The sequence below is a fragment of the Pseudovirgaria hyperparasitica genome, assembly GCF_010093815.1.
Source record: "Pseudovirgaria hyperparasitica strain CBS 121739 unplaced genomic scaffold EJ05scaffold_8, whole genome shotgun sequence".
Classification (NCBI taxonomy): Eukaryota; Fungi; Ascomycota; class Dothideomycetes; order Acrospermales; family Acrospermaceae; genus Pseudovirgaria; species Pseudovirgaria hyperparasitica.
The window spans coordinates 1,063,965-1,089,331 of record NW_022985556.1 but is presented as its reverse complement, the minus strand read 5'-3'; the positions used below and the strand labels follow the sequence as shown (position 1 = coordinate 1,089,331).

Genomic DNA, 25,367 nt, shown 5'->3' with positions numbered 1-25,367 from the left:
ACATATGACAATCTATGCCTCCGCGGCTCATGTAGTATTATTCATTTTCTAGGATAACGAGTCAAGAGACTTGTTAGAGAGGGGGTTGGAGAACGAATATGACTCTGCATTCTGCCAATAAGTCTCAGCCGCAACTATTCAATGTATGATCTGAGATACATGAGGGCCGTATTTGTCCAGAAGAACATCCTCAAGTCCAGTTCGTTCGACAGTGAAAGTGTCTGCTTTCCAGATTTCGCACAGTTCGTCAAAGGTTATATATGTATATTTTTTTTCATTCTCTCAAAACAGTAGTATTACACAAACACACTTCCTACACCGGCGTCATTTGCAGTCAAAAAAAGAGGATTTTTATCAATGGTTTCCAAAAGATAAGAAGAACTCCTCCTCCTCCTCTCGTCCTCCAACATAATCATTTCCCAAACAATAAAAAAAAGCAAACAAGCGCGCAACCCAACAAAGTCACCCCGTCAAAATGTGTCCCGCCGTTATCCTATGAATTTCTATTGCCACTGCCAAAAGCTCCATGCACCTGTTCCTAAAAGACAATGACGCAATCGGGTCCCTTTTACATTTTGCATGCATTCTCCCGCTTTCCTTCCAGTACTCTTTCACTGTTGTCGAAATTGCCTGTTTTTCATCTGATAGAATCGCCCAGACGCACCAGTTTGCTGAGCCCGGCCCCATCGACGCTCTGGATCAAGTGTGCGCCCAGTAGCGTCTCTACCTTTGGCACCAGACTTGCTGCAAATCTCAATCCGCCCTTCGAGCTCGTCCGTTGCTCCTGATGGGTGTCTGAATTCTCGCCATTCACCTCATCGGACTCATCGTGTCCGTTCTCATGTGACAGATGCACTGAGGAATCATCCACGCTACTCTTCTCTGCTAGCCGTTTCAACATCGTGAGCGCACGGTGCGTGATCTGTTTGAATCCCTGATCCTGCATTTCGGGCGGGCGCTGACCGCGATGTCCAGGAGGTGGCGCAGCGTGGTCGTGCAGCAGATCGAGGGCGAAGTGAACTAGGCTGGCGGCCCAGCCATCCTCGGCATCAAGCCATGAACGGGCAAGACCTGATTCGGGCCCGGGCGCGAGTGAAGAGAGGATATCGGCTGCGAGCATGCCCTGTGTGAAGTATGGCTTGCGGGCTTCGGAGATTTTGAGGTCGATGGGACGGAGGGACCGGGCGTTGCGTGTAGGTGCGACAGAAATGGCGAGGGCGAATGATCGAGTGAGGAGATCGTACGGTGGAGAGGACGCCGCGTCGAGAGCGAAGATATTCTTGTAGTAGGCACGGTTCGGATCGTCGCGGGCGAGTAGTTTTGCGAGACAATCGACTGCAGCGGGGAGATATTTGTGGATGGAGGGATCGTAAGGCGTGAAGCGGACTGGAGTACTAGGAGCTGGCGTCGGAGCGAAAGCGAGGAGGAAGTGCAATATGTTAAAAGCGTCTTCTCGAGACGGTAATCCCATGACGTGTGTCGTATTTGAAAAGAAAGTGACAATGTCTTTCATAAAGTCGAAGGTGTTGACATGGGTCCGTAGGAGGAGAATGCGAGTGCCCATCAGCCGGATGGTGTTGGAAAGGAACTTGTATACAGTTGGGCCGGCAAGAAGATGATGGTTAAACTCAAAGAACGACAGATTTCGAAGTATCACCGTGATTGCGAGCAGTTTATTGGCTGCACTATTGAGTTCGTACTCTGGACTCCCAAATTCGGGTATGTCTTGCAGCGACTCCACTTCTTGCTTGCAATTGCGCAGAACGTCTTCATAAGAGTTTAGGTCGATGATATCAGAAACCTCGGGTGCGCCATCGGCGAGGAGCTCGACCTGTTCTTCCGCGCAGTCGATCAAGATATCGAGTAAATCTTCGGATCTCTCCAGTTCGAGTTGGCATCGTTGGTCACACGTTATCCTGGCAAGGTCATCGAGGCCGTGTCTAACCTCAGCATGTATACCTGATTGAATGCTCAAGCTCAGCGCCCGGATATCAATGACACCCATTTCTTCGACCATAGGTGCGGTAGGCTTGGCTCGTGCAATATCCTCTCCCATCTTCGCAGCTTCCTCCACAGGTATACCTCCATGGGTATCAACCAAGTATCGTGTTTTCGGGTGGTATTCTGTACCATGATTGACTTTGATGCTGAGCTCATGCTGCACACCGTTTGGCTGCACTGGACCGACGGGTTCTGATGTGGGAGCTCGTTCAAACTTCTGTTCAGGTCCTGGAGACGGTGTGGGAAATCCGGCATGTTGGCCGTGAGGCGGTGTCGATTGCAGTGGCCGTTCCATACTCTTTCTTTGTGCCTGATTCATCGCGTTCGGTGTCCTGCTGGGTGTTTGGTCGGCCTGTGGACTCCAACCATTCGCGGACGAGCCGGAAACATTTCGACCGGGTGTGGAGTGTTCGAGCTGGGGCTGTTGGGCACGCTGCAGCTGCTGCATGTACGCTTGTTGTTGCGCATGCTGTTGCGCTGCCTGTAGATTTTGTGGTGTTCCTGGCATCTGCCGTGTTGGCGACATTTGTGGCTGACTTCCACCAGGCATTTGCCCTTGTTGTGCAGCTTGTGCACGGTTTTGCTGTACCTTCTGCAGGTGAACGCTCTCATAAGGCCCGAGATTCTGCTCGTACACGAATTTGAGTTCAGCAGGCGCGCTAGGGAAGTTTTGTGGAGGATAACCCATCATCTGCGCGATCTGAGGCCAAGCGTTGTGCTGTGTCACTACCGCAGATCCCCCTTGCCTAATGACTGGTTGAAAGAGCTTTGCCAGATTGACGGGCTGTCCGCAGACTACTGGCGAATGATTGAATGGCCGTCCATTTCGCTGCATAAAAGCAGCAACCTGCGCGAGGAACTGTTGTGGCTGGCCTGCACCTCCGCCTGGGTTCGGTGGGCCTGGGCGCATTGCTCCGGGTGGCATGCCTTGCGGTTGTCCTTGTCCTTGTCCCGGTCCAGGTCCTGGGCCTTGTGCATTGAACATCGGGTTCATCCCAGGATGGCGTTGTTGCATGCCCATTCCAGCAGCTAGTTGCTGTTGCTGGTGCTGCATTTGCATCTGATACTGTTTTTGGACATCCATCGACTTTTGATTCAAATGTGGTGGGAGCTGCGGCATGTTTCCCATTCCTTGCGGCATTCCTCTTCCGGCGCCGAAGTTCTGGTTGAAAGCTTGTGGATTCGCACCGCCCTGCATGCCTGGCACGAAGTTCATCCCGCCCATTTGGCCCATGTTGTGGTTTTGTGGGGTGCCGACGCGTGAATTGGGGCCATTTGGGGGCGACATGCCCATGCCATGTTGTGGATACGGATTTGGGTTTGGCGAAACGGTGTTAACTCGCTGAGGTGGAGCGCCTGGAGGTCGAAATTGTTGATTTTGCATTGTTGGTGATGGAGTCGCGTTCTGAGAGCCACCTTGTTGGAGGTGTTGAAATGGCGTTGGGGCCTGGAGCTGATTGCCTTGATAGCCGGGGAATGGCATCTGTGGTGTTTGCGATCTGCTTCCAGGGCGCGGTGAAGCACCCGGATTCTCTTCATTTGGTCGCGGCCGTTTGGATGGAATTACTTGGTTGACTTGATATGATGGCTGGTTCGGGAAGCCCGGCGACATGGTTCCTCCGTTTTGCATCTGGTTGTTCTGCATGCCCTGGCCAAACATCGAAGGGTCGAACATGGCTTGATTGGCGTTGGGCATTCCGCCATTCTGGTTGTACATGCCATTGTTGTTCGAGAAGTCGGGCGCAAAGCTATTCATGGTCGGTCGGGGCTGATGGATGGAGTTAGGAGCGGAGGGTAGAAAGGCGCGTCTCCATCTGTGTGATCATCGCGATTAGCCTCGAATTCATCAGAGAAGACGCCAGAGAGACGACAGGTAAACAAGCGGGAGTGTATGCGCCCTAGTGGGAGGTGATGGATGCAGAAGAGTCGCGACGTCTTGCGCGGCTGTGCCAGGGATGCCACCGCAAAGCGCAACACGCGTTGTCACGGGCTGGGAACGAGTCGGAAAAGCATCTCGGGAGCGGAGACGACGGAGAGGAGCGGAGAGAGCAATGGGGACGATGCTTACCAGTGCATGAGGAGTGACGCGCGGGGGGTTCTACACGGTTTTGGGTCTTGGGTATTCGTGCTGGCCTGGCGTGGGTTGACGGTGGTATGGGGAAGAATGAAGAGGTTGAGCGCTAACGCTGGATCCGGCTACCGACTTCACCGCCTCCAATCGTGTGTGCAAACTTTACTCTTGTTGTTACTCTGTATAATTACCAGCCAACCTTTGTCCTGCTATTACTACTACCAACGCCAACATTACAGCCTCCCTCCACTCCTCCTACCGATCTTCCCATCGCCAGGCGTCCTCAACAGAGCAGCGTCTGTCTCCTTGGCACCACCACATGCACGGCAAGCAGGGAGAGATCGACAGGAACGGCGGCACAACGCACGAAACGTTGATTCCCTCGACGCCTTGCTGTAGGGCTCGGGGAAAGCAATAAACCAGCTACTGACAGAACCTGCATCTGAGTGGTCGACCAACACCTTCGGATTCAAGCCACGAGGAGCAGCAGCAGACCAGACCGAACTGCCGCTCGGTTGGTTCGAATGGTGGAGGATGCGACGAATCAGTCCTCCTACCGCCATCTATAGACCGAGCTTCGTGTCACTCTGTCAGAGATACATCGCACAATCATGCCTAGAGACTGTAGTATGCTTCCAGGAACACTCTGGGGCCCCTCTCGGCCTACAAGGCCTCGTGGCATCACGCCGAGAATCCTGCCGTATATCGTTTGACTAGCTATCACTACTTGCCGACGATCGTCGTTTGTTGTCCAGACTGTCTGTAAAAGACTCATGCGTCAACACCACCTATAGACATCGTTCACGTGCCGTCGTATCTACAAGGACTTGATTCGATTTGAATCTTACTCCTGCAGCCAGGCAGCGCTTCTTCGTGGAACGAGATGTATACAAGGTCTCGTCCACGGTTGCGGTATCAGCCTAGGACAGGACGCATCTGGGCGTCTTGAAAGCCTGTCGTCTGGGGACATTCCAGCAAGTCCCCAGCAGTAATATGTAACGACAGTAAAGAGCTAAAGAATATCGTTCGACCTCCACCTGCCTTAGGCATTTACATCACATGTCTAGCTATGGAACCTTGGAGCTTGCGCTATTGTCAACACTAACTATCTGCAGGACTCTCTCTGATCAAGGTTAAGGCTCAAAGCGTAGTTGACATCCTTATGTTATCATGTATGAAGATAACGCTACCACGGTTCCACGCGACTCACGTGACTCGTAATGTGGTAAGTATAAGCAAACCGATCTCTCTCCTTGTCATGATGATGTTGAGTTTTGTCGTTGTTACATCACAATTCATCGCTTTTTCGACGACCAAATCGCTCTCTTGGGCATCATAATCTACCATTGTTGAGGTACATTGACCAAGCTCAATCATTGGATTTTGGTGTCGAGACTTTGCAAAGTACTGATTATCTAACTTCATGGGCTCCATGACGCAGCTCCATACGAAGATATTCCCAATCTCGGGAACGACAGAGAGTTTGACAAGGGCGTCATATTGACACATTCGGTAGAACCTGCTGTTGCATCTGCCATTTGCTGTTTCTCTAGGTCATGAGGCCGTACTGCAGTAGATCTAGCATGCTGCTCTCATCGCTCATGATAGCGGGTATCCAATTGTGAATAAGTGCACCTTTGATGCCTTCTTCATTGATATATATATATATATGTACCTACGAATATGGTTACTGCTGTACCACCAGGTACTCCAAGAGCTTCCCTTATCCGCAGCCGACAGTGACAGTAGCAGTATAGTAATAGTCTATGCCTCTCTGAACAAGTTCGTTCTGTTTTATTGACCTTGAAACGTGCAATCGATGTGCACAAAGATCAGATGCACCACTGGCACTCGAGATGCGTCTGCGTCTGCGTCCGGTGTTGAGCCCTGATAGAGAGACGAAATGTGTGAATCACGTCAGACGTTTGTGCTGGCTGCCACTAACCTTGGTACTTATCTGGCGCGCTAAAAACACGCGTGTATGCCAGAACCCCAGGGTCCGTGCGCATTGTTTATGATTTCCAGGGCCCAAAGCGCTTGAGCAATGGACAACCCTCAACGCCAGGCAGTGTCGACGACTCTACAGTACTGACCTATATAGCGCCAGCTCGCAACAATGTCGGCAGCAGGCTCTCGACCCACGCGCAGGGCTGCTGCAAGTCGTCGCAAGGCACCGGTCGTTGAGTCTGATGAAGAGGAGGTTCAGGTCAAGGAAGACGACAACGATGGTGAGGAAGAATTTACACCGGCGCCAAAGACATCAAGGAGGGCGAATCGACGCCAGACTGCATCTGTCTCCGCTACTCCTCAACCTGCAGCGCGCTCACGACGAACACGAGCGACGGAGTCAATAGAGCCCCCGCAAGTGTTTGAACCCGAAAATGAGGCACCCATACCCGCATCGCCGTCCAAGCGGCGCACGTCGCCTACAAAGAAGCCTACGTCGCGCAAGCGCAAGATTCCAGACGATGAAGAAGCCGCCAACGAGTCCACAGTACTGCCAACACCATCTACCTCCAAGTCCCCAGAAAATGTTCAAAGTACAGGCGCATTAGCGGACATCACCGAAACCGCTCTCAATGAGCAGGGATCAGAATCTGTGGAAGAGCCGGAAGCCATGGATGTCGAGGGCAATAACCAAGATGATGCTCCGCCTCCAGCAGGGGACCTACATACTCCTAAGATTGAACCGACCACCCAGGAATCTGCTCGTCCGTCAACAGCAGGGTCTCAAGAAACAGTGACCCAGGAGGCGGTCCGCCCATCAACAGCAGGATCACAACCTGCAGACATGGGAACACCAATGGAGATTGTCGCGAAGAGACGTGCGGCGGCCATAGTACCTAAGATTGAAGAGCCGACCGGTCCGCAGGCGCGATTGGTCATTACATATCTTGTTCTCACTAATTTCAAAAGCTACGCTGGTCGACAAGAAGTAGGACCATTTCATGCGTCGTTTTCGTCAGTAGTCGGCCCAAATGGCTCAGGAAAATCAAATGTCATTGATTCACTACTTTTTGTGTTTGGCTTCAGAGCCAGTAAAATGCGCCAAGGAAAGATATCGGCTCTCATCCACAATTCTGCTCGGCATCCGGATCTAGACTACTGCGAAGTGGAGGTGTATTTTCAACAGGTCATGGACCAGCCAGGTGGTGGCAGCGATGTGATACCAGATACTCAGCTGGTAGTCGCTCGCCGGGCCTTCAAAAACAACTCTAGCAAGTATTACATCAATGGGAAGGAGTCCACGTTCACGGTAGTCACAACTATGTTGAAAGACCAGGGCATCGACCTGGATCATAAGCGATTTCTCATTCTACAGGGCGAGGTCGAGTCGATCGCGCAAATGAAAGCGAAAGCTGCAACAGAGCACGACGATGGTCTACTTGAATATCTCGAAGATATTATCGGCACATCTAAATACAAGGCCCCGATCGAAGAGGCAGCTGTAGAGACGGAGGCCCTGAATGAGGTGTGTATGGAGAAGAGCAGCCGCGTTCAGCATGTGGAAAAGGAAAAGAATGGCCTGGAAGACAAGAAGAACAAAGCTTTGGCTTATATTCGTGAGGAAAACGAATTGGCAACAAAGCAATCCGCGCTCTATCAAATCTATATCGAGGAATGTAGTGATACCATTCAAGCCAACCAAGAAGCCGTCGCTCAGATGAAAGCTTCTCTCGACGAAGAACTTAGGAAGCATGACGGCAGTGAAGAGATCATCAAGGATCTTGAGAAGCAGTACAAAGCTGGCAAAAAGGAGCTCGAGAGGCTTGAAAAGGATACGGCGGCAGTAAGAGAAAAGGCTGCCAAACTTGACAAAGAGACGGTTAAGTTCGAGACGAAGAAGAAGTTCCTTGCTGGTAAGCAGAAGAAGCTTGAGACTGAATTGGAGAAAAGCCGTTTCGCTATCTCGGCGTCTGAGACAACGATCAAGAATTCATCCGACGATGTTGAACGTAATGGTGCTGAGATTGAAGAGCTAGAACTGAAGTTGAAAGTCGAAGACAAGGAGCTCTCTGCCATTCAAGAGTCTATGAAGGGCAAGACGCAAGGCCTATCGGACGCGATGGCCGCGAAACAACACTCGCTTGAGCCTTGGAAGGCGAAAGTCAACGAGAAACAATCGGGTATAGCTGTGGCTCAAAGTGAATTGGAGCTCCTGCAACAAAAGGGCAACGCAGGAGCAGTCGCCATTGCTGAAGTCGAGAGTAAGATCGTTGGCTTCGAAGAAACCAAAGCGGCTAAAATTACTGAGCTCGATGAATGTAAAACACAGAAGAGCAGGGTTGAGAAGGAAGCCAAGAAGATTGAGATCGATCTTGACAACATCTCGAAGAAGGAGCCGACACTGAAGTCCAAGCTTTCGAACGCTCGGCAAAAAGCAGACGAAGCTCGATCAAGTTTCTCCGCGACTCAAAGCCAAGGAAACGTGCTTAGTGGCCTCATGCGCCTGAAAGACTCTGGTCGTATCAATGGTTTTCATGGTAGACTTGGGAATCTTGGTGCCATTGATCAGAAGTACGATGTTGCTATCTCCACAGCATGTCCTTCTTTGGACAACCTCGTTGTGGACAGCGTTGAGGTGGGTCAACAATGTATCGAGTATCTTCGGAAGAACAACCTGGGCCGCGCAAATTTCATCCTCCTAGACAGGCTTGCAAAACGAGACCTCTCTGAAATCCAGACGCCTGAAGACGTACCTCGCCTTTTCGACCTGGTCAAATCCAAGGATGCCAAGTTCAGTCCTGCATTCTATAGTGTGCTTCAAAACACCCTGGTGGCCGACGATCTCGCACAGGCAAATCGCATTGCATATGGAGCGCAGCGATGGAGAGTAGTGACGCTTGATGGCCAGCTAATTGACAAGTCTGGTACCATGAGCGGCGGTGGTACTCGTGTCGCCAAAGGTGGAATGTCTTCAAAACTCGCCGCTGATGTCACCAAGGAACAAGTGTCAAAGCTCGAAGTTGACAGAGAAACTGTTGAGCAAGAATACCAGGCCTTGCAAGAGCAACAGCGGTCTTTTGAGGTCTCCCTCAGAGATATGCAGGACCAAGTCCCTCAGCTTGAGACCAAAGCGCAGAAACTGGAACTCGAAATTGAAAGCTGTGATCGAAACATTGCTGATGCTCAACGCCGTATCAAAGAACTAGCGGCCGAGCAACAGACGTCCAAATCTGACAAGTCTCGCATGTCCACACTGGAGAAGAGCATCGCCACAATGGAGGTAGAGATTACCAAGCTTCATGCCGAGACCGCTGGTGTCGAGGAGGAGATACAGGTGCTCCGTGACAAGATCGATCAAATTGGTGGTGTGCAGTATCGCAGTCAGAAAGCCAAGGTTACCATGCTGCGGGAACAAATATCGACCTTGGAAAGCAACATGTCGGACGCTGAAATCAGCAAGTCACAAGCGCAGAAGCAGAAAACAAGGCATGAGAAAGAACATGCTAAAGCAGAATCAGATCTTGGGAATCTTGCGGTGGAGCAAGAGAAACTCGAGACAGCCATGGAGGCCCAGGGCAGAGATGCCGCAGGCACTAAACAGGCTGCCGAGGAAGCCGACGAGGTAATTCAGAAACTGTAAGCTATAACGAACTATGCTAATTTGTGACTAGGTACTTGATGCGAAGAAAGGAGAGCTAGAGACGTTCAAGAAAGAGCTTGAGGAGAAGACTGCCGAGTTGAACGAGACGAGAGGAGTCGAGATCGAGATGAGAAATAAGCTGGAAGAAAGTCAAAAGTCTCTTGCGGATACGGAACGCAAACTACGCCATTGGCAAGATAAGCTCAGCAAAGTTGTTCTTCACAGCATCAGGTTCGTGACATCCCTCTACTTGCGCCACTAGCTATACTAAACTTCACGTAGCGATCTCGGCGAAGAAGGAGAAGCTGAAACGATCCCTACATACACCCGAGACGAACTCCAAGACATGGACAAGAACACTCTCAAGGACGAGATTGCCGCTCTCGAAGAAAGCACGTCCAATGCCTCCGTCGACATCTCCGTGCTCTCGGAGTATCGCCGCCGCGTAGAAGAGCACGCCTCCCGCAGTAGCGACCTCGCCACGGCCATTGCCTCGCGCGACGCCGTCAAGGCACGCTACAACACGCTCCGCCAATGCCGACACGACGAGTTCGATGCCGGCTTCCGCATCATCACACTGCGCCTCAAGGACATGTACCAGATGATCACGATGGGCGGCAACGCGGAGCTCACATACGTCGATTCCCTCGACCCGTTCGCCGAGGGCATCGAGTTCAGCGTCATGCCGCCCAAGAAGAGCTGGAAGAACATCAGCAACCTGTCGGGTGGCGAGAAGACGCTGAGTAGTCTGGCGCTGGTGTTTGCGCTGCATCACTACAAGCCTACGCCGTTGTATGTCATGGATGAGATTGATGCGGCGTTGGATTTCCGGAATGTGAGCATTATTGCGGCGTATATCAAGGAAAGGACGAAGAATGCGCAGTTTATTGTTATTAGTTTGAGGAATAATATGGTGAGTCGGGGTTTGGACGTTATGCGTGTTTTGGGTTGGTGGACACTTGAGCTAACGAAAGACACAGTTCGAGCTTGCATCTAGGTTGGTGGGCGTTTACAAGGTCAATCATATGGTAAGCACTCATTTTTGATAAGGCGACAAGATCTATACTGACAGCACAAACAGACGAAGAGCGTCACGGTCGAGAACAGGAACTATATGGTCGGTCGGGCATAAAGGGTGTGATTAGGTGGGTGGGTGCTATCCGGAGTCAGACACCCAACGGCGTTGTTGACGACTGCGGCACGGGACACGATATGTGATTTTGTTTTGAATACGCAGCGACTTCCCGACGTTCCCGTCCCGGGCTATGAAATTTTACATACAAAATAGCAGAACCTCCACGAGATTCATGCATCTATTCTCTCCCAGAAATCTCAGCCGCATACCACGCTATTCATATCACACATACACACATACACACATACACATACATATACACATATACAACAGTACATTCATAATGACCATCATGACCATCATGACCATCATCACCTCCCCCCAACCCGCAACCACAACGTCCCACCCAGCCCAACCCCCAAACAAACCCCAACCCCAACAAACACCAGCCCAGGCATCCACCCCACACTCACCGCATACACCCCGCCAGCCACCGCAGGCGCAAGGATACGCATCGCGCCCTGCGCAACGCCCAGACCACCCATCAACGCGCCATAGCGTGCGCCTTCTTGCTCTTCTTCTTCTTCTTCTTCTTCTTCTTCTTCATGGTCAGCATCATCCACTCCGCCCCCGCCCTCCTCATACTCATCTACTCCACGCTGTTCTCCTCCTCCTTCTCCATTCTCCCCGTCGCCTATCGGACTATGGTGATGATGAGAATGATGATAGTGATGATGATGGTGATAGCGCTCCGCATCACGCTCGACGCACGATACATGCGCCGAGAGCGCAGCCTCGGTCGTGCTCAGCCCGATCCCGCCAAAGGAGGCAAATGTATACGAGAGCGTATACGTGAGCGAGGTGGGCGCGAGGGCGAGGGCGAGGGTGCCGAGGGTGTCGAGGGCGAGGGCGAGGCGGAGGAGGGATGTGTCTAGGGGTGTTGGGGGGGTGGGGTGTTGTTGTTGTTGTTGTTGTGGTGTGTGTTGTTGGGTGTGTGGTGTGTGTGGCGGATACCAGCGCCGAAAGAGCCAGATGAGCAAGGGGAGGCCGAGCAGGGAGACGAATGCTCTGAAGCAGTTTATTGTGGCCATGAAGTAGTTTGTCTCGAGGTCGGCCCAGGCGTAGACGTGCTGTTTGTTGTGTTGGGGGTTAGGGAGGGTCGTTTTTGGTTGGCTTGGGGGGCTTTGAGGTTGTGGGGGGAAAAAGGGGGGGAGGGGGGACGGAAGGGGATGGCGAGCTGGAAGTAAGAAACGCACCTGTGGGTATAGAATCGAGACGTCAGCGGGGGCGATAGCGGCGCCGTATACGATGATGTTGATGATACATAGCAGGATGAAGTTGCGGCGGAAGAACGGGGGCAAGGTAGGTGATGGGGGAATCAGATCGTCGAGCCAGGCACGTGGACTCAGGCGTTTGATCCGCGTAAGGAGGGCGTCGCGGCCGCTGGATAGTGTGCTGAAGCGAGGGTTGTCGAGGGCGATGGTGTTGCGGATACCGGCGAGGAGAGGCTCAGGGGCGTGATGGATGCTCTCGGGGATGAAGGAGAGGTAGAAGATGGCGAGCAGGCGCATGGCGGAGCAAATGTAGAAGACGAGCAGAGGCGAAGTGGAGGCGCTGCGGAGGATGATGAGGGAGGAGAGAAGGGGCCCGATGGAGATGCCGATGAACATTGAGCCGTGCATGCGTCCTGTGAGAGTATAAGCATAAGTAAGTGGCCGTCCGACGACATGGTGGGAAGGGAGATGGGAGGGCGTATACCGATAAGCATATTCCGTCTCTCGGGCGGATTGCAGTCGCTCACATATGCACTGGATATACCCATAGCAGCAGCCACAGTCCCACTACATCACGGCTTAGAATCAGCATCGACACAACATGCACAACCCACACACACGCAACACACGAGAGAAACTCACCCCAGCCCATCAACCAGAAACGCCATATATATCCATCGCCAATCCACCCACCCGTCACCCAACACCACACCAACCATGACGACCTCCGTCACCACTCTCATCCCATAGATATACTTCAGCACCACCAGCCTCCCCACCCGATCACTCAGCCTACCCAAGAACCCAGTCACCAGCGCCGAGCACACGCCCGCAACCACCTCACCGGTACTCATCACGACAGCAACACGCGAGCTGACCGCATCAATCTGACACTGCTGATTGAAGCCGCCCAGCACGACAGACGAAGGATCTGCAGAGGCATCGCGCGTCAGCACGTGCTTGCAGACCAGCGAGACGAACAGGTTGATGCGCGGCACGGCCGTGAGGCCAAAGGCCAGGGAATTGATGAGGAAGAAGACGACGAGGTAGTTTGTCTGAATTTGGCGCGTCAGTTGCTGCGTGTTTCTCCGAGAAATAGAAAAAAAAAAAACAGAAAAAAAAACCAAATAAACAGTTCTGGTTCTTGCTCAGGACTACTAATAGTATTCATACACGTGCATATATCTATTCAAGACGCCTTGGATATATACCTACAGATGCAATGCGCCTAGTAGGTGCGGCTTTGGCCGGTCCCGCATGACGTGGGTCGTCGATATCGAGGAGTTCGATTGCTGAATCATCCTGCTCTGAATGAGCGACAGGTCGGTACATAATAATACATCGGACGATAGAAATGCTGTTGACTGTGCTGAATGATTGATCGTATGAGGTTCAAGTCAGGAGTTGGGCTTAGCCGTATGTGGCTAGCACTGTTTGCAAGGATCCACAACATGTTTGCTGTGTGCTACGGGAGTTATATATGCAACGACATTTGCAGAGGATCAGGAACACTTAACCTTAGAAACACTGCCTGTTGCAACTATACTTGGATAAACTGTTCATCATCCTATCAAGCGTTACAGTTACCTCAATAAGACTTCCTTAATCCAGACGATGTGGCTGAGGATGGTGCTGGGATCCTTGAGTCAGGAGGGCGGAACTATTGATAAATTGAACAGCTGAGCGTAATACGTCGATGCTACACAGACGGACTTGTACTTGTTGGAATTCTCATCTATTACCCAATACACCGTCACCTAACGACTGCTTTCACTCACGATGCACTGATGTGTCTGGCCTACCCCAAAGCGCCTCTAGTGATACCACTATGTATGCACAATTTTAGGTACGAAGAAACGGATCCCCATACAGGTCTCGTATGTCTTTTCAATGATCCACGAGGATAATGTTACTCACCGCCCGACGCCACAACTGCCCCAACACCGTCATCACCTCGTCTGTTGTGTGGTTTGCTACGTTCACGCTGCAGCAGGAGCTTCAGTCGCAGTTGTTGTAGCAGGTGCAGCAGGAGCTTCCTCTCCTGCCGTAGGGGCAGCCGGAGCGGTGGTGTCTACCTTGGGCTTCTCCCACTTGGCAGGTTTTGCGTATTGCGGATCGCGCCATGGGCCAGCATCACTGAGCTCACAGCCGCCCTCACATAGACAGTCGCCACCAAGGTGCTTAGGCAGGTTTTCCTTGGGGACCTGGGACAAAAGTTCGCTCTGGTAGCTTGAGCCGAGAACGTGGATCTTCGCGACAGTGACAGGATCCAAGAATCTCTTGATGACGCTGAAGACACCCGAGAAACCCCATGGTGCATTGATGATGTAGAGCTTGCCTAAGCGCTCAGGGTAGTAGTTTTGTGACATACCAGAAGCTTGCTGAAGATAACCATAGACCTGACCAGCACGCGCGATACCTACACCCTTAGCGTCCATGATCGTGCAGCATGTCTCGAGGAGGTAGCCCTGTTTGCGAGAGCAGGCGGGTAGGCGCGGATCGATGAGCTTTTCGTACTCGACAGCCAGACTTTGAAGCATGCGCTCGTCAGAGGTGATGGCACGGAGAGCATTCAGATCGATCTTGCCGAGCTGCTCGATATACACAGGACGTCCTTCCTATAGTTGTAAGGATAGGGTCAGTGGCGATTCCTCTGGGTCAACTCCAGCAAGTTCGTACCTTGTCAGTCTTGTGGTAGTATTGCGGGTAGTATGCAAAGACCTGAGGCTTCTCCTTGTAGTCAAAATTCCTGGTCAGGTCATCAAGACCGCCGCCGAAAGTCTTTCGCCACTCTTCACAGTCGATGAACCTGGCACCATGAGTATTCGTGAAAGTATGGAGTGGGGTCCAGGAAGATACACATTTTCTTCGAGGCTTCAACGTCGAACTTGCGTGCACGGAGGAATCGCAGCTACACAGTTAATCTTTAGCAAGTCGTCAGTGAGACAGGATGAAATGGCTCCCTCACCATAGACAGAGTGTCGAGGCGTTCAGTGTATCCTGCTGCTTCCAGCATCATCCGCAGCTGCGCAACTTGCGCATCCTGCTCTGGTGTAGTGAACCCAGGGTGGCCAGGCTTCGGCTCGGGGGCTTCGATAGGATAGTCATAGTCGTCGTATTTGGGGTCGGTGGGGACAGGTCGCTTCTCAAGAGTCATTGTGGATAGAGTTATGGGGTGAGCAGAAGAGATGCACAGTAGAAAGGCGACGAGGGAGGATTGAGGTAGCGGGAGTGAATGCGGGGGACAAAGAACAGATAGTTGAGGTTCGCAGCTGTTTTTAATAGGGGATTAGGAGAATCCCAGGATCTCGACGCGTGGGAACATGACGAAGATTAAATTGTGGCTGTTGCTGGGTTGCCCAGTCTGTCTTGGCTGGCTCTGGCTCCTTCCGTTCCTTCCTCCAAATTGGTGGGGGGCGTTGCCGCACGTGCCCGGTGCCGCGACCTCCATCTCTCTGAACCCCCCTAACCCCCTTTGTCAGATGCATCGATGGATCGAAGACATGGAAGTGTGACTGGAATGGAATGCAACTGAGCCGTTCATTCACAGTCACGTCGTATCTCTCCTCAACATCCCTTGGCTTATTTCTGAGTCGAGTCAAGGCTGAGGCGCTGTCTTGTGCGCACGGACGAGGTAATACCGCAGTCATGGGCTTATGATAAAGTGGGTGTGAAAGTATAAAAATGGACAATACATAACGTGAAGCTCAGGATGCCGAACCAAGCAAGCCAAGTCCAATCGCCGCATACCCGAGAACAGAAGAGCCTCTCCTCCTTGTGACCGTGCCGTAAAGATCCAAGTACAGGTCCAGAATATGCATGGACGAAAGAACAGACACGAAGACGTGGATTCAGATTCGGGTCCGAAGTCCAAAAGTGACACAGCAGAATAGAAGAACGAAAAAGAAACGTAGCAGAAAGCATCCTTCATTCCCCAGTACCTATCCACCCAATGCACTCCCTTCAAGCCTACACATTCTACCTCTCGCCGCGTGTCTGGCCTGGGCGAGGACAAGTCGACATAGATAGATATGAGACCGCACGCAGACAATCAAAACGCCAGGCCCCAGATACGTAAAACAACATGAACTCGCAGCCACGAGCATTCGCGCCCAAGTAATATTTCCAACAAAGGCTTGTCTTTTCCCGTTCGACGCCAATGACATTGGTAAGCGAACATTGCGGATGGGTTCCAAATGTTTCAAAAGCAGCTGTACTTATCTAAATCATGACCGCCGGCTCCCTTGATTGCCAAAGTCTGCCTCCACAGCCGCTTTCTTTTTCCCCTTGACAACGAATTCCGAAACCAACGCCAGATGATCGCTAGGAAAGTGATAATTCGGGAATCCAGGCACACGCTTCAGATATTCCTTGTCCACATCTCCAAGCAACCCAGTAACCTGCAGCGCGTTGGTAGAGTACCAAATGTAGTCTAGAATACCCGTAAAGCTCGCTGTATAGTTTGTGAAGCTGAGCTCGTTGATGTTTGCATAGCTGGACCGCAGACTGAAAGGATGGCTGATTCCAGTCTTCGTGAAGTCTCCGTACTTGTGGTCGACGAGGTTGCGATGGGAAGGAGATAAGCTGCCTTGGGAGACGAGCTCATACACAGGCGATTCTGGCCCAGAGTTGTAATCGCCACACATTATGATAGGAATCTCTGTCTTGTCCGCGTAGCTCTTCGAAGGCGCAGGCTCCTGTGGTACTTCCTGCGTTTCTTCTACATCGTCGTCCGCATCTGCATCTGCAAAGCTGAATACCTTCTTGTCCACGCATGGAGGGTGTTTCGACCATTTGTCGGCTAGCTTCGAGAGTTCATCAAGAAGAATGGCTACTTGAACGACTTTTACATCTTCATACAAAGGATTCCAGTAATGGTGAGAGTTTGCCACGATCAATCGTGTTCCTGTCATTCGATTTTCCAGGAATACAATAAGGGCAACATCGTCACGAGGCATGACGCGATTGAAGATGTCGTGTTCGCCTTTCATGTCAGGTCTGTTGATGGCAATTTGTGCAAAGTTGATCGTCGCCTTGTCGAGAAGGATGTACCTGGAGCGCATGATTAGAATTTAGAAAACAGTCTTCGGCTACACTCACTTTTTGTTCTTGAAAAAGGTCGCACATCCATCAACAGACTTTGCATCTTGCCCACCCATCGTCCTCGCACGTCCTTTTTGGTGGAAAACTCCTTTGTAGTCATTGCTGGCTAGATTCGGTCGGAAATAGTCGTTGTAACTCTCGGCGTCCATCTCCTGCAAGCCCATGATATCTGCGTTCCTAGCTCGAAGCTCGTCGAGAAGCAGTTCCTTTCGATGTTCCCAGGCAAGGGCGCGCGTCGGAGCAAACCCATACTGTTGCTGAGTCGCATACTTATCACACAGTGTGTTATAATTCAGGACAGTAAACTTATCCTCAGCTGGTATCGACGTGTCGTCCAACACGATCCAATCACGCTCGCACGGTGGATCAGGAACTGCTTCAGTCAGCTTACCGTCATATGGGCCCATATCGTGTACGTACCATCAGCATTCTCGCGGAACCAAGTAATCAGTTCCTTGGTCCCGGCGTCCATGATGATGTTGAAGTAGTTTTCATCCAAGAGATTGTTACCTTCGATACCAAGCATCTCTAGTTGAAACAGCGAGCCTAGTTCCATAGGCAGCGATTCCAGCTTGTTGTCAAAGAGCAGGAGCTGCGTAAGGCTTGTCAGCATGCCCATCTCCGGAGGAAGTGAACGAAGTTCATTTAGCGAGAAGTCCAGGATGGTGAGGTGTCTGCACTGTCCAATTTTGGCCGGAATATACGTCAGCTTGTTGTGATTGACGTAGAGTTTCGTAAGAAAGCTATAGTCGAACAGCGCACTGCTAATCACTTTCAGACTCTGCCCTCCAAAATCCAACGCAGTCCAGACTTGCTTCTCCTCCTCTTCAGCAGTCTGTACTATTGACCGGTTCCGTTCATCTCTGTCTGAGTCTTTTGCGAATCCATTGGTCGTTCCTGCCATTACTTGCTTATTGACACTCGGATGATTTCGGGCGTGTGAGTGCGACATCGTCATCTCTCTTGCGCGCTGACACAGTGCCAATTGTTCTTGCCAGTGTTCACTATGGTGCTTGCTTAGGCCACTGTGAGTACTGCCTGGTGTGCCATTTTGAAGGTGGTTATTTCCGAAATGCTGTGGCGCGTTAGAGAGGCCTCCACTTGAAACATTATGTTGATGATTGCCATAACTGGGGCCGTGACCATTTCCATGATCCTGGTGCTGCTGATGGTTCTGATTTTGATGGCCTTGTTGAAAATGCTTCAGACCCATTCCCATATTGAAGCGATTGTGGGCTGATCCCCCATTTATCATGCCATGCTGATTCTGCTGCTGGTGATTCTGACTGAACATGCCGTATTGGTTCTGCGCCGGAGACTGCGGACCAGGCGATCGTGATGGCGATGTTGCGTCTGTGTTGAAGCCTGCTCGGGCCGCGTTACTGACGGGAGATGAGGCTCGCTGTTGGAGGTGCCGAGGGAAATGTGACTGTTGGTTGTGTTGAGGATAGAAGAATTGCCCGGCTCCCTGTTGGAACCGGTATGAACCATCTGCCATCTACCGGAGCTGATGTGCCAGATGACACAGTTTTATGCCCGGCCTGCCTTCTGGTCGCGGAGTGTGGATGAGGTTGGTACGTATTAGGATGCGAAGTTAGGTAGGAGGTAGGGGTCTTAGACGTTGTCTTCTTCGCTTTAACATCTGTTTGCGAGCGACGCACATGCATTTATCGAGAGATGGACGTGGCCCAGCCGCCTGGCGGCTTGCGACAAAGCGGTGGATGACTCTGCACGCGGTCGTGTTTGTGTGCGGTCGAAAGCGAGAAAGAAAAGCGTCGAAGGCCAGACGTGGGCGTTGTCGTCAACGATGATCGGAGGAAGTGAAGGAAGGTCAACAGTCAATCGAGGTCCTGTAGGTTATCTTGATCTTATTAGCTTTAGCTTTGTTCTACATACGGAGTCCGGGGTGGGCGCGACATGGCCTGGAGAGTGAATGTCGTCACGCACGTTGATGAACGTACAATTTGAACAGGACCAAGCTAAAACAAAGCTCTTAGCTGCGGAGAGAGAGTGAGTCGTAAACAGTGTCCGTAGTACTGAAGCGGGAGATTGTGAAGAATAGATAGCTGATGGGATTGCAAGGGAAGGTCAGGACTTTGGCGATGCGGTGCTGGGCAAGCAAGTTCGTGATCCAACCACAGCACGGACTCTCACGTGACCTCGCAGTAGCAAAACCAACTGCTTCAGAGTATTACTGTATGGATGCTAATTATTCTCCAGCACTTTGGTCGCTTCTGGATCTTCATGTTTCTCAGGTTGAACTCAGCTCTTCTCTTCTATCAGTCTGACGCCTTTTCTTCTACTCACTCTTGACGCTCGTTCCCATCTACGTCCCTTCATGGCTCTTTGCAGCCCCTGTACAGCGCAGCGTTTCGCTCCTGGTATGCATATTGACCCATATATAAATATCACTTTCTCTTCCTAACCATGTATATCGGTATTGTCTCAGCCGGGGGCGCTTTCAGACCTCAATCAGCCAAGACTCCAGCAGGACACCACATCAGTTCACCTCAGTGCTCATGCTTGGGTCTTCGAGCCATCGTAGGTATGCAATTCAGGCCTGGTCTGAAATGAAAGATGCAGTCGTTATATTTTGCCATATAGCTAGTTACCATTGAACATTAGTCACAGCTGACCATGTTATTCTATTCAAAATTCATCCTCGCTGTAGATCCTAGCGGCCGGACTAATTATAATGATGATGATGTTGATGTTCTTCATGTGAGGAGGCGCACCAGGTATTAATAACAACAGTACAGGCTTGCCATTCGCGCATCCATACACAGTCGGAACCTCCTCATGCCCGTACGTTTCACCACGCTATTCGATCTCTAATAAGCAATCCCTTTCCCCCCGCCATTCTCATCATGTACATTAATCGACATCGCTCTCGCTTTCGCTCTTCCCATCGCGTTTGCTGTCGTTCTCGATGAAAGCGCTAGAGCCCGCAGGCCCGCCAAAGCCATACAGCAAACAAAGACCAACAAACTGGACACACGTGTCTGATTCGATTGTCCAGCTGGTGCAGCAGACTTTGAGACACCAGGCTATCTATTACTGGTCTCTCACACTTATTCTCTCGTCTTTCGTCTCTCCTCTCTGCGTCCCACTAGCAGGCGGGGTAATTATTAGTAGAGACCAGTCATGACGGACTGGATGATGGTAATTACGCTTTGCCCGCCCGGCGTTTCCCGTGTCAAAACGAACCGTGACTAAATTCAAGCCCCCTGCACAGTACCGATTCCCCCCTCAGGGCGGTGGTCCCTCACGTCCTCGCACTGCTCAAGTCGAACCACAAGCACCCAGCGACTTCTCCACTCACGATGCTCTCGGACGCGTCATCTCGAGTGGTGTTGTTGTCGGTTCCTCCTTAACGCCTCCTCCTGTGCATGCGATGGACTTCAGTCGCCCGCCAATAACCAGCGTGCTGGCGCAGAGCACGCGCGACGATGCGATGGACGCCTCAACGACAGTCTTCACTCTGCGTCACGGCCGTCGATACCTTCATGATAGCACCTATCCCCTGCCCTGCGACCTTCCTGAACTTAATAGGCAAAATCTATATACTAGCTTGGCGATGAAGGTGTTTGGAAAGCCCATTTGTGCCCCGCAAATGACCAGCAACCCGCCGTCAAAAGTGCTCGACGTAGGTTGCGGAGGCGGATATTGGGCATCACTCTGCCACGATTATTTCTCCAGCTTGGGTCATGATAACGTGTCATTCACTGGGGTTGATATAGTATCCCTTGCGCCAGACTTTTCAAAACAAGGCATGAACTGGAAGTTCATCCAGCACGACCTGAGAAGGGTTCCATTGCCATTCGATGATGCTGAGTTTGATCTGCTCGTGCTGAAAGACCTCAGCCACGCTGTCCCGCTTGGTACATCTTCACAGCGCATGCTTGACGAATGCTGCAGGGTGTTGAAACCAGGTGGGATCCTGGAGATATGGGAGACGGACCATGTAATACGCTCCTTACAACCAACTCCATTAAGCTTGGCAAATGTCCGCAAAGAGGACAGCCAACAGGCCCGAGCTACAGGCACGTTTCCTATATTCCCTGGCACACCTTTTGTGCTTGCACAGAACAAGTTTCTGCAAGACTTCAACCAATGGTTGGAAAGTGCGCTCGACAAAAGAAAACTTTCACCATCGCCATGTACTCGAATCGCGGGCATTCTTCTTCAGGAAGACACGATGAGCGAAGTTGACTTCAGGCGTTTCGCAATTCCTTTAGACGAGATGCGTTGGGAACGAGAGGGCGAAAAGTCCTCCAAAAGACGTGAAGAGTCGACTCGGCGAAAACCTCAAAAAGTAGCCGAACATTCAAGTTTGACCGAGGAGCAAGCTGCTGTGCGCTATACTGCTTTGATGATTGTTATACAGCATATAGAAAGCTTGGAGCCAATCCTTAAAGATGCAAGCGGCAAGAATGCCGAAGAATGGCAGCGCTGGTGGGCGTGGATGATGTCGGACCTTCTTGAGAATCACAGCGCTAATAACGGCGAGTGTTTAGAAATAGGAGCGTGGTGGGCGCGCAAGGTTGGAATGTCCTGAGTCTTCGGTGTGTTTCCGCTTCGGCGTTTCTGCGATACGGTATGGATTATACGTTTTCGTAGCGTTTGCGCAGGGTGCGATATCGCTTGAGGTAATATCTGGAGAAACGCGTCTTGTTAGCTTATCCAAGCGACTCCTGCACCTATATACACCACCCCGTGTACACAAATATAATAAAAAGTCTCGTGAACCTACAGTGCCTCTATTTCTTTTTTCACGAACTCTGCTCGCTCAACGCCTTTTTTGATTGCCTCATCGCTATCCAGTTGTGCTTGACTGAGGAAGGCTTTATGAAGACGATGTCGGAAGTAGTCGTAGCCAAGAGGGTACTCGCGTCCAAGGTATAGGAGCTCTGCTTGTATCAGACTGTAACCAGGCAGGGTAGTAGCGAAAATAGTGAGGTTGACGCACCTTTGTATATACGTATAACTTGAGCGCGTAGCTCCTTAGAAGGCATCCCAGGCTAGACTAAAGACACTGGTCTTCAAGATTACTTTTTGAAAAGGTGCTAGAGAATTGTGGTAATGTAAGAGTTCATCAAGTGAGGGGTTCGATGACAAGAAATTGAAGTAGGTAGTCCAATTGATGGACGAGTCCAGTGACGTAAAGCTATTGTTTCCCCAGTCCATGGAGAGAGCTGCCGACCCGCCGACCGCGTGGGCGGAAACTGAAATTGAACCTCACATCTCCAAGTCTACAACGCTGTCAGTCCTTCTTTCTATGATACATTTTCCATATCTCAATATACTCGGGGTACTCAGACTATCGTAAACTGGCTTGCTCGAATTACTGCTCTAGGCTATGGCGGCGAAAGGTTCAATGGCCTCCTTCATCATGTGCACGCATCCCGGAACAGCGACCACAGCTCGTTTGACGCATGTTCTATTGCCTAACTATCTGGCGCAATATCGAACGTATTCGACTTCGGCCACTTCTTCTGGGTCAAGCTCTGCTATAGCTACGCCTGATCCACGATGGCTATCTAGCATGAAGGCAAGGTTGGGTTATTGCATAACATTTGGGATAAACGAAGCGCAGACATTACGCGCTGGAGCAATCTTGAAGGAATTAACAACAGATTGGCGAGACTTCCTAGCTGGAGGGGAAGGCTTCTTGACACAAAAGGGAAGACGAGGCTTATGGAGGCATGAGATATTCTGGGGTGACCAGGACTCTATGGTGGGAAGACTCCGTCATATGCCTCACATAGAGTGCTAATATCTCACAGGGTTTGTAGCTTCGCTGCACCTCTCGTGCCTTGAGCTGATCTTGTGTGACAGGACATGTCAACAATGTGAAGTTCAATCGCTGGGCCGAGTCCGGTCGCGTACAATGGACGCGGAATTTCGCCAAAGCAGACGTTGAGCATTGCAGTCAATGGAGTGAATTGGACACGCCAAAAGGTGAAGGGATGATACTGCGAAGTATACGGACCGACTACAAATTCGTGAGCTGCACCAGATATGCGAAGATGTCTGATATATATATAGCTGATGAGTCTCGCAGCCTATGATGTTTCCGGATCGCGTGACAGTGTTACACAAACTACACTCCGAGCCTAAGGCAGGCATGGATGCGTTCATTCTGGATGTCCTAATCTTATCAGAGCGACACCAACGACCTGCAGCACGGTGTGTCGAGGACATAGTCATGTACGACTATCGAGTGGGCAAGAAGTGCTCCCTACCACTATTCATGCTTGCGAAGTTCAAAGAGACGTTTCAACTTCAAGAAGCGGCCCGTGCTAAGTACACGGCCAGAGCTCAAGAAATCACACGATTGGTGGAGCAGCTCGAAAATGAAAGCTGGAACCGCCCTGATGCTGCTGAAGACCTTGGTTCTGCCAGCTCGTAAACAATATCAATATCAATGCGGCAGACTTGGCGTGTGACAGCATCCATGATATGTCGCGACAACTCACCAGGAAGTGCCCCACTACCCCTCCGTGGATTGCGTGAGGATCGACAAGAGATCCAGCGAGCGCGTGATTTTCATGCCAAACATCAGACGGGACCATCCGTAATGTTTGCTTGCCACATGAGAGGCACACGAGAGGCGTTTACCCTGCATGCATCATCAAGCAACGGCGACGCGGGCTAGGATAAGGATATGTGACAAGCTCTAGAGGATGACCACTGCACCAGAATTGCATCCTTTGTCTGTAGATATCGTGGCGCCCCAGCGTACGGAAGTCACAAAAGGAAACAGAACGCTTCTAGGTGGTGAAGAGGCAATACTAGGCCGAGCTACCCAGCATGTAAAAACACCGTCGTATGCCGCGCAATACATTAGTCGCGTGTCCTTCAGAAAATCAGAAAGTGACAGGGAGCTCCTGTTCGCAGAGCAAGGCTAGACATGCGGTGAGACATAGCAGAATTTTCTCTGTAGCCTATTGGTACGTGAAAGCAGGCATACACTACACACCCAGACTAAGAACCTGGTTTCGTATACCAGAAAAAAAAGGGCCTGAGCAGATGAGCAACAGAGACTAGGAACGAGGGATGAGATGTTGCAAAAGACGACGGTAAGCTACAGATTGGCGGTCATGACCAATCAACATCAAACAGATCGACTGATGCTGTAGCTAGTTCGATAAGGATTACAACACTGTAGCCGGTCCACGCCTCGGCTAGCCTATGAGTTGATGCGGAGCGGAGACGGTTGCTTGGTTTCATGGAGAATTAGCCGTGGACGAAGCGCGACGTGGAGATGGAATCGTATTGAATGGAACGCGCAGAGCGTAGTGTCACAACCACCGAAGGGGCACTAATACCACCACGAAGAAGGAAAATACACTGTGCCGGCAGCAGATGCTTGTTGCGATGAGGCTGTTTCGTGTGTGCGCGCAGCAGACCAAAGAAGAGTAAGCAGCGTCGATCCTCACAGCGATGGGGCCTCTTTAGGCGTGCTGCACCAATGCGTAATACAATTCGAGTAGGTAAGCACTGGGCGTCTATGCCCAAAAAGACTGGTGTCCGCTTTATCATTGAACAAGCTTCAAGCCTCCCAGATCTACAACATAGAAGGATTTGCTCTGCCCTGAGACTTTACTAGGATCATGAGAAGAGGGGACCGGCGGTCCGCCACAGCGAGGGAGGCTTCTATTTCTCTCCTTATGGATCACCGCTGGTGTAGCGGAGAGCGGAGACATCGATCAATCATCACGAACTCTGCTCCCAGAGCCTCCGAGTCGGGAGTCCGCCGCTCAACGGGACGGAAGTGCGGTTCTGTGCATCAGGGCGTGCACGGCGTGGTAGGTTCTTGCGAGCACCACGGCAGAGACACGTGCGAGAGGAGTCCGGCCAGCAGTATGCTTTCAAGGACTAGAGAGAGTGTGTGTGTGTGAGTGAGGTGTCTCTACGATGACGATGATGATGTTGTCGCAGCGTCAAGCGTCAACAGAAGAAGCAAGCTGCTTCGTCACAACACAGAAGTGTACCGTGTAGCTGAAGACTGCTGCCAGTATTAGCCCTTGGTCCTAGAGTTTAGTGGGCATACAGTCCCAGTCCCAGTCCCAGTCCCATTGTCGTTCAGTGCTATTCCCCAGTGTTTGCCAGTAGTGTGTGTATTAAGGTCGGCAGCAGCCCTGTCTGGCTGTGGTGAGCTTGAGCCTTGGGGGTCGGCTCAGCGCCACAGAACGCAGAACTGTCCGCCGCTTTCTACTATTCCGACAACCTCTTCTTCCTCCCTGACTCAAC

General features: G+C 51.3%; 8 protein-coding genes across 8 annotated transcripts; 3 read left to right on the top strand and 5 right to left on the bottom strand.

Moving 5' to 3' along the window:
* Positions 1-465: 465 nt before the first annotated feature.
* Positions 466-4,121, bottom strand: EJ05DRAFT_476392 (uncharacterized protein). The gene has a single exon (XM_033744018.1). It carries the CDS (start codon positions 3,755-3,757, stop codon positions 638-640), a length of 3,120 nt encoding a protein of 1,039 aa, XP_033600583.1. The 5' UTR covers positions 3,758-4,121; the 3' UTR covers positions 466-637.
* Positions 4,122-4,305: 184 nt separating this feature from the next.
* Positions 4,306-5,719, bottom strand: EJ05DRAFT_538367 (uncharacterized protein; the record flags this gene model as incomplete). Its single annotated transcript, XM_033749450.1, has 4 exons — positions 5,641-5,719; positions 5,283-5,591; positions 4,680-4,767; positions 4,306-4,635 (listed from the first exon to the last, which is right to left on the bottom strand). Exons 1-4 carry the CDS (start codon positions 5,673-5,675, stop codon positions 4,306-4,308), a joined length of 762 nt encoding a protein of 253 aa, XP_033600582.1. The 5' UTR covers positions 5,676-5,719.
* A 369-nt stretch (positions 5,720-6,088) lies between these two features.
* On the top strand, positions 6,089-11,066 carry EJ05DRAFT_476390 (chromosomes protein 4 structural maintenance). The gene is made up of 5 exons (XM_033744017.1): positions 6,089-9,641; positions 9,691-9,890; positions 9,942-10,572; positions 10,640-10,687; positions 10,741-11,066. The coding sequence occupies exons 1-5, from the start codon at positions 6,189-6,191 to the stop codon at positions 10,789-10,791; spliced, it is 4,383 nt and encodes a 1,460-aa protein (XP_033600581.1). The 5' UTR covers positions 6,089-6,188; the 3' UTR covers positions 10,792-11,066.
* Positions 11,067-11,105: 39 nt separating this feature from the next.
* EJ05DRAFT_538365 (MFS general substrate transporter) lies at positions 11,106-13,368 on the bottom strand (the record flags this gene model as incomplete). The annotated part of the gene is made up of 5 exons (XM_033749449.1): positions 13,224-13,368; positions 12,651-13,063; positions 12,493-12,575; positions 11,991-12,421; positions 11,106-11,864 (listed from the first exon to the last, which is right to left on the bottom strand). Exons 1-5 carry the CDS (start codon positions 13,338-13,340, stop codon positions 11,106-11,108), a joined length of 1,803 nt encoding a protein of 600 aa, XP_033600580.1. The 5' UTR covers positions 13,341-13,368.
* A 619-nt stretch (positions 13,369-13,987) lies between these two features.
* On the bottom strand, positions 13,988-15,165 carry EJ05DRAFT_500647 (uncharacterized protein; the record flags this gene model as incomplete). The annotated part of the gene is made up of 4 exons (XM_033747025.1): positions 13,988-14,626; positions 14,688-14,817; positions 14,870-14,919; positions 14,977-15,165. 4 exons carry the CDS (start codon positions 15,163-15,165, stop codon positions 13,988-13,990), a joined length of 1,008 nt encoding a protein of 335 aa, XP_033600579.1.
* Positions 15,166-15,946: 781 nt separating this feature from the next.
* On the bottom strand, positions 15,947-18,844 carry EJ05DRAFT_377868 (glucose-repressible alcohol dehydrogenase-like protein transcriptional effector). Its single transcript, XM_033741205.1, has 3 exons — positions 17,532-18,844; positions 17,109-17,484; positions 15,947-17,060 (listed from the first exon to the last, which is right to left on the bottom strand). Exons 1-3 carry the CDS (start codon positions 18,607-18,609, stop codon positions 16,235-16,237), a joined length of 2,280 nt encoding a protein of 759 aa, XP_033600578.1. The 5' UTR covers positions 18,610-18,844; the 3' UTR covers positions 15,947-16,234.
* A 1,085-nt stretch (positions 18,845-19,929) lies between these two features.
* EJ05DRAFT_538362 (uncharacterized protein) lies at positions 19,930-21,812 on the top strand. Its single transcript, XM_033749448.1, has 2 exons — positions 19,930-20,273; positions 20,347-21,812. The coding sequence occupies exons 1-2, from the start codon at positions 20,256-20,258 to the stop codon at positions 21,667-21,669; spliced, it is 1,341 nt and encodes a 446-aa protein (XP_033600577.1). The 5' UTR covers positions 19,930-20,255; the 3' UTR covers positions 21,670-21,812.
* A 658-nt stretch (positions 21,813-22,470) lies between these two features.
* On the top strand, positions 22,471-23,523 carry EJ05DRAFT_500644 (uncharacterized protein; the record flags this gene model as incomplete). Its single annotated transcript, XM_033747024.1, has 3 exons — positions 22,471-22,831; positions 22,950-23,116; positions 23,176-23,523. 3 exons carry the CDS (start codon positions 22,471-22,473, stop codon positions 23,521-23,523), a joined length of 876 nt encoding a protein of 291 aa, XP_033600576.1.
* Positions 23,524-25,367: the final 1,844 nt, after the last annotated feature.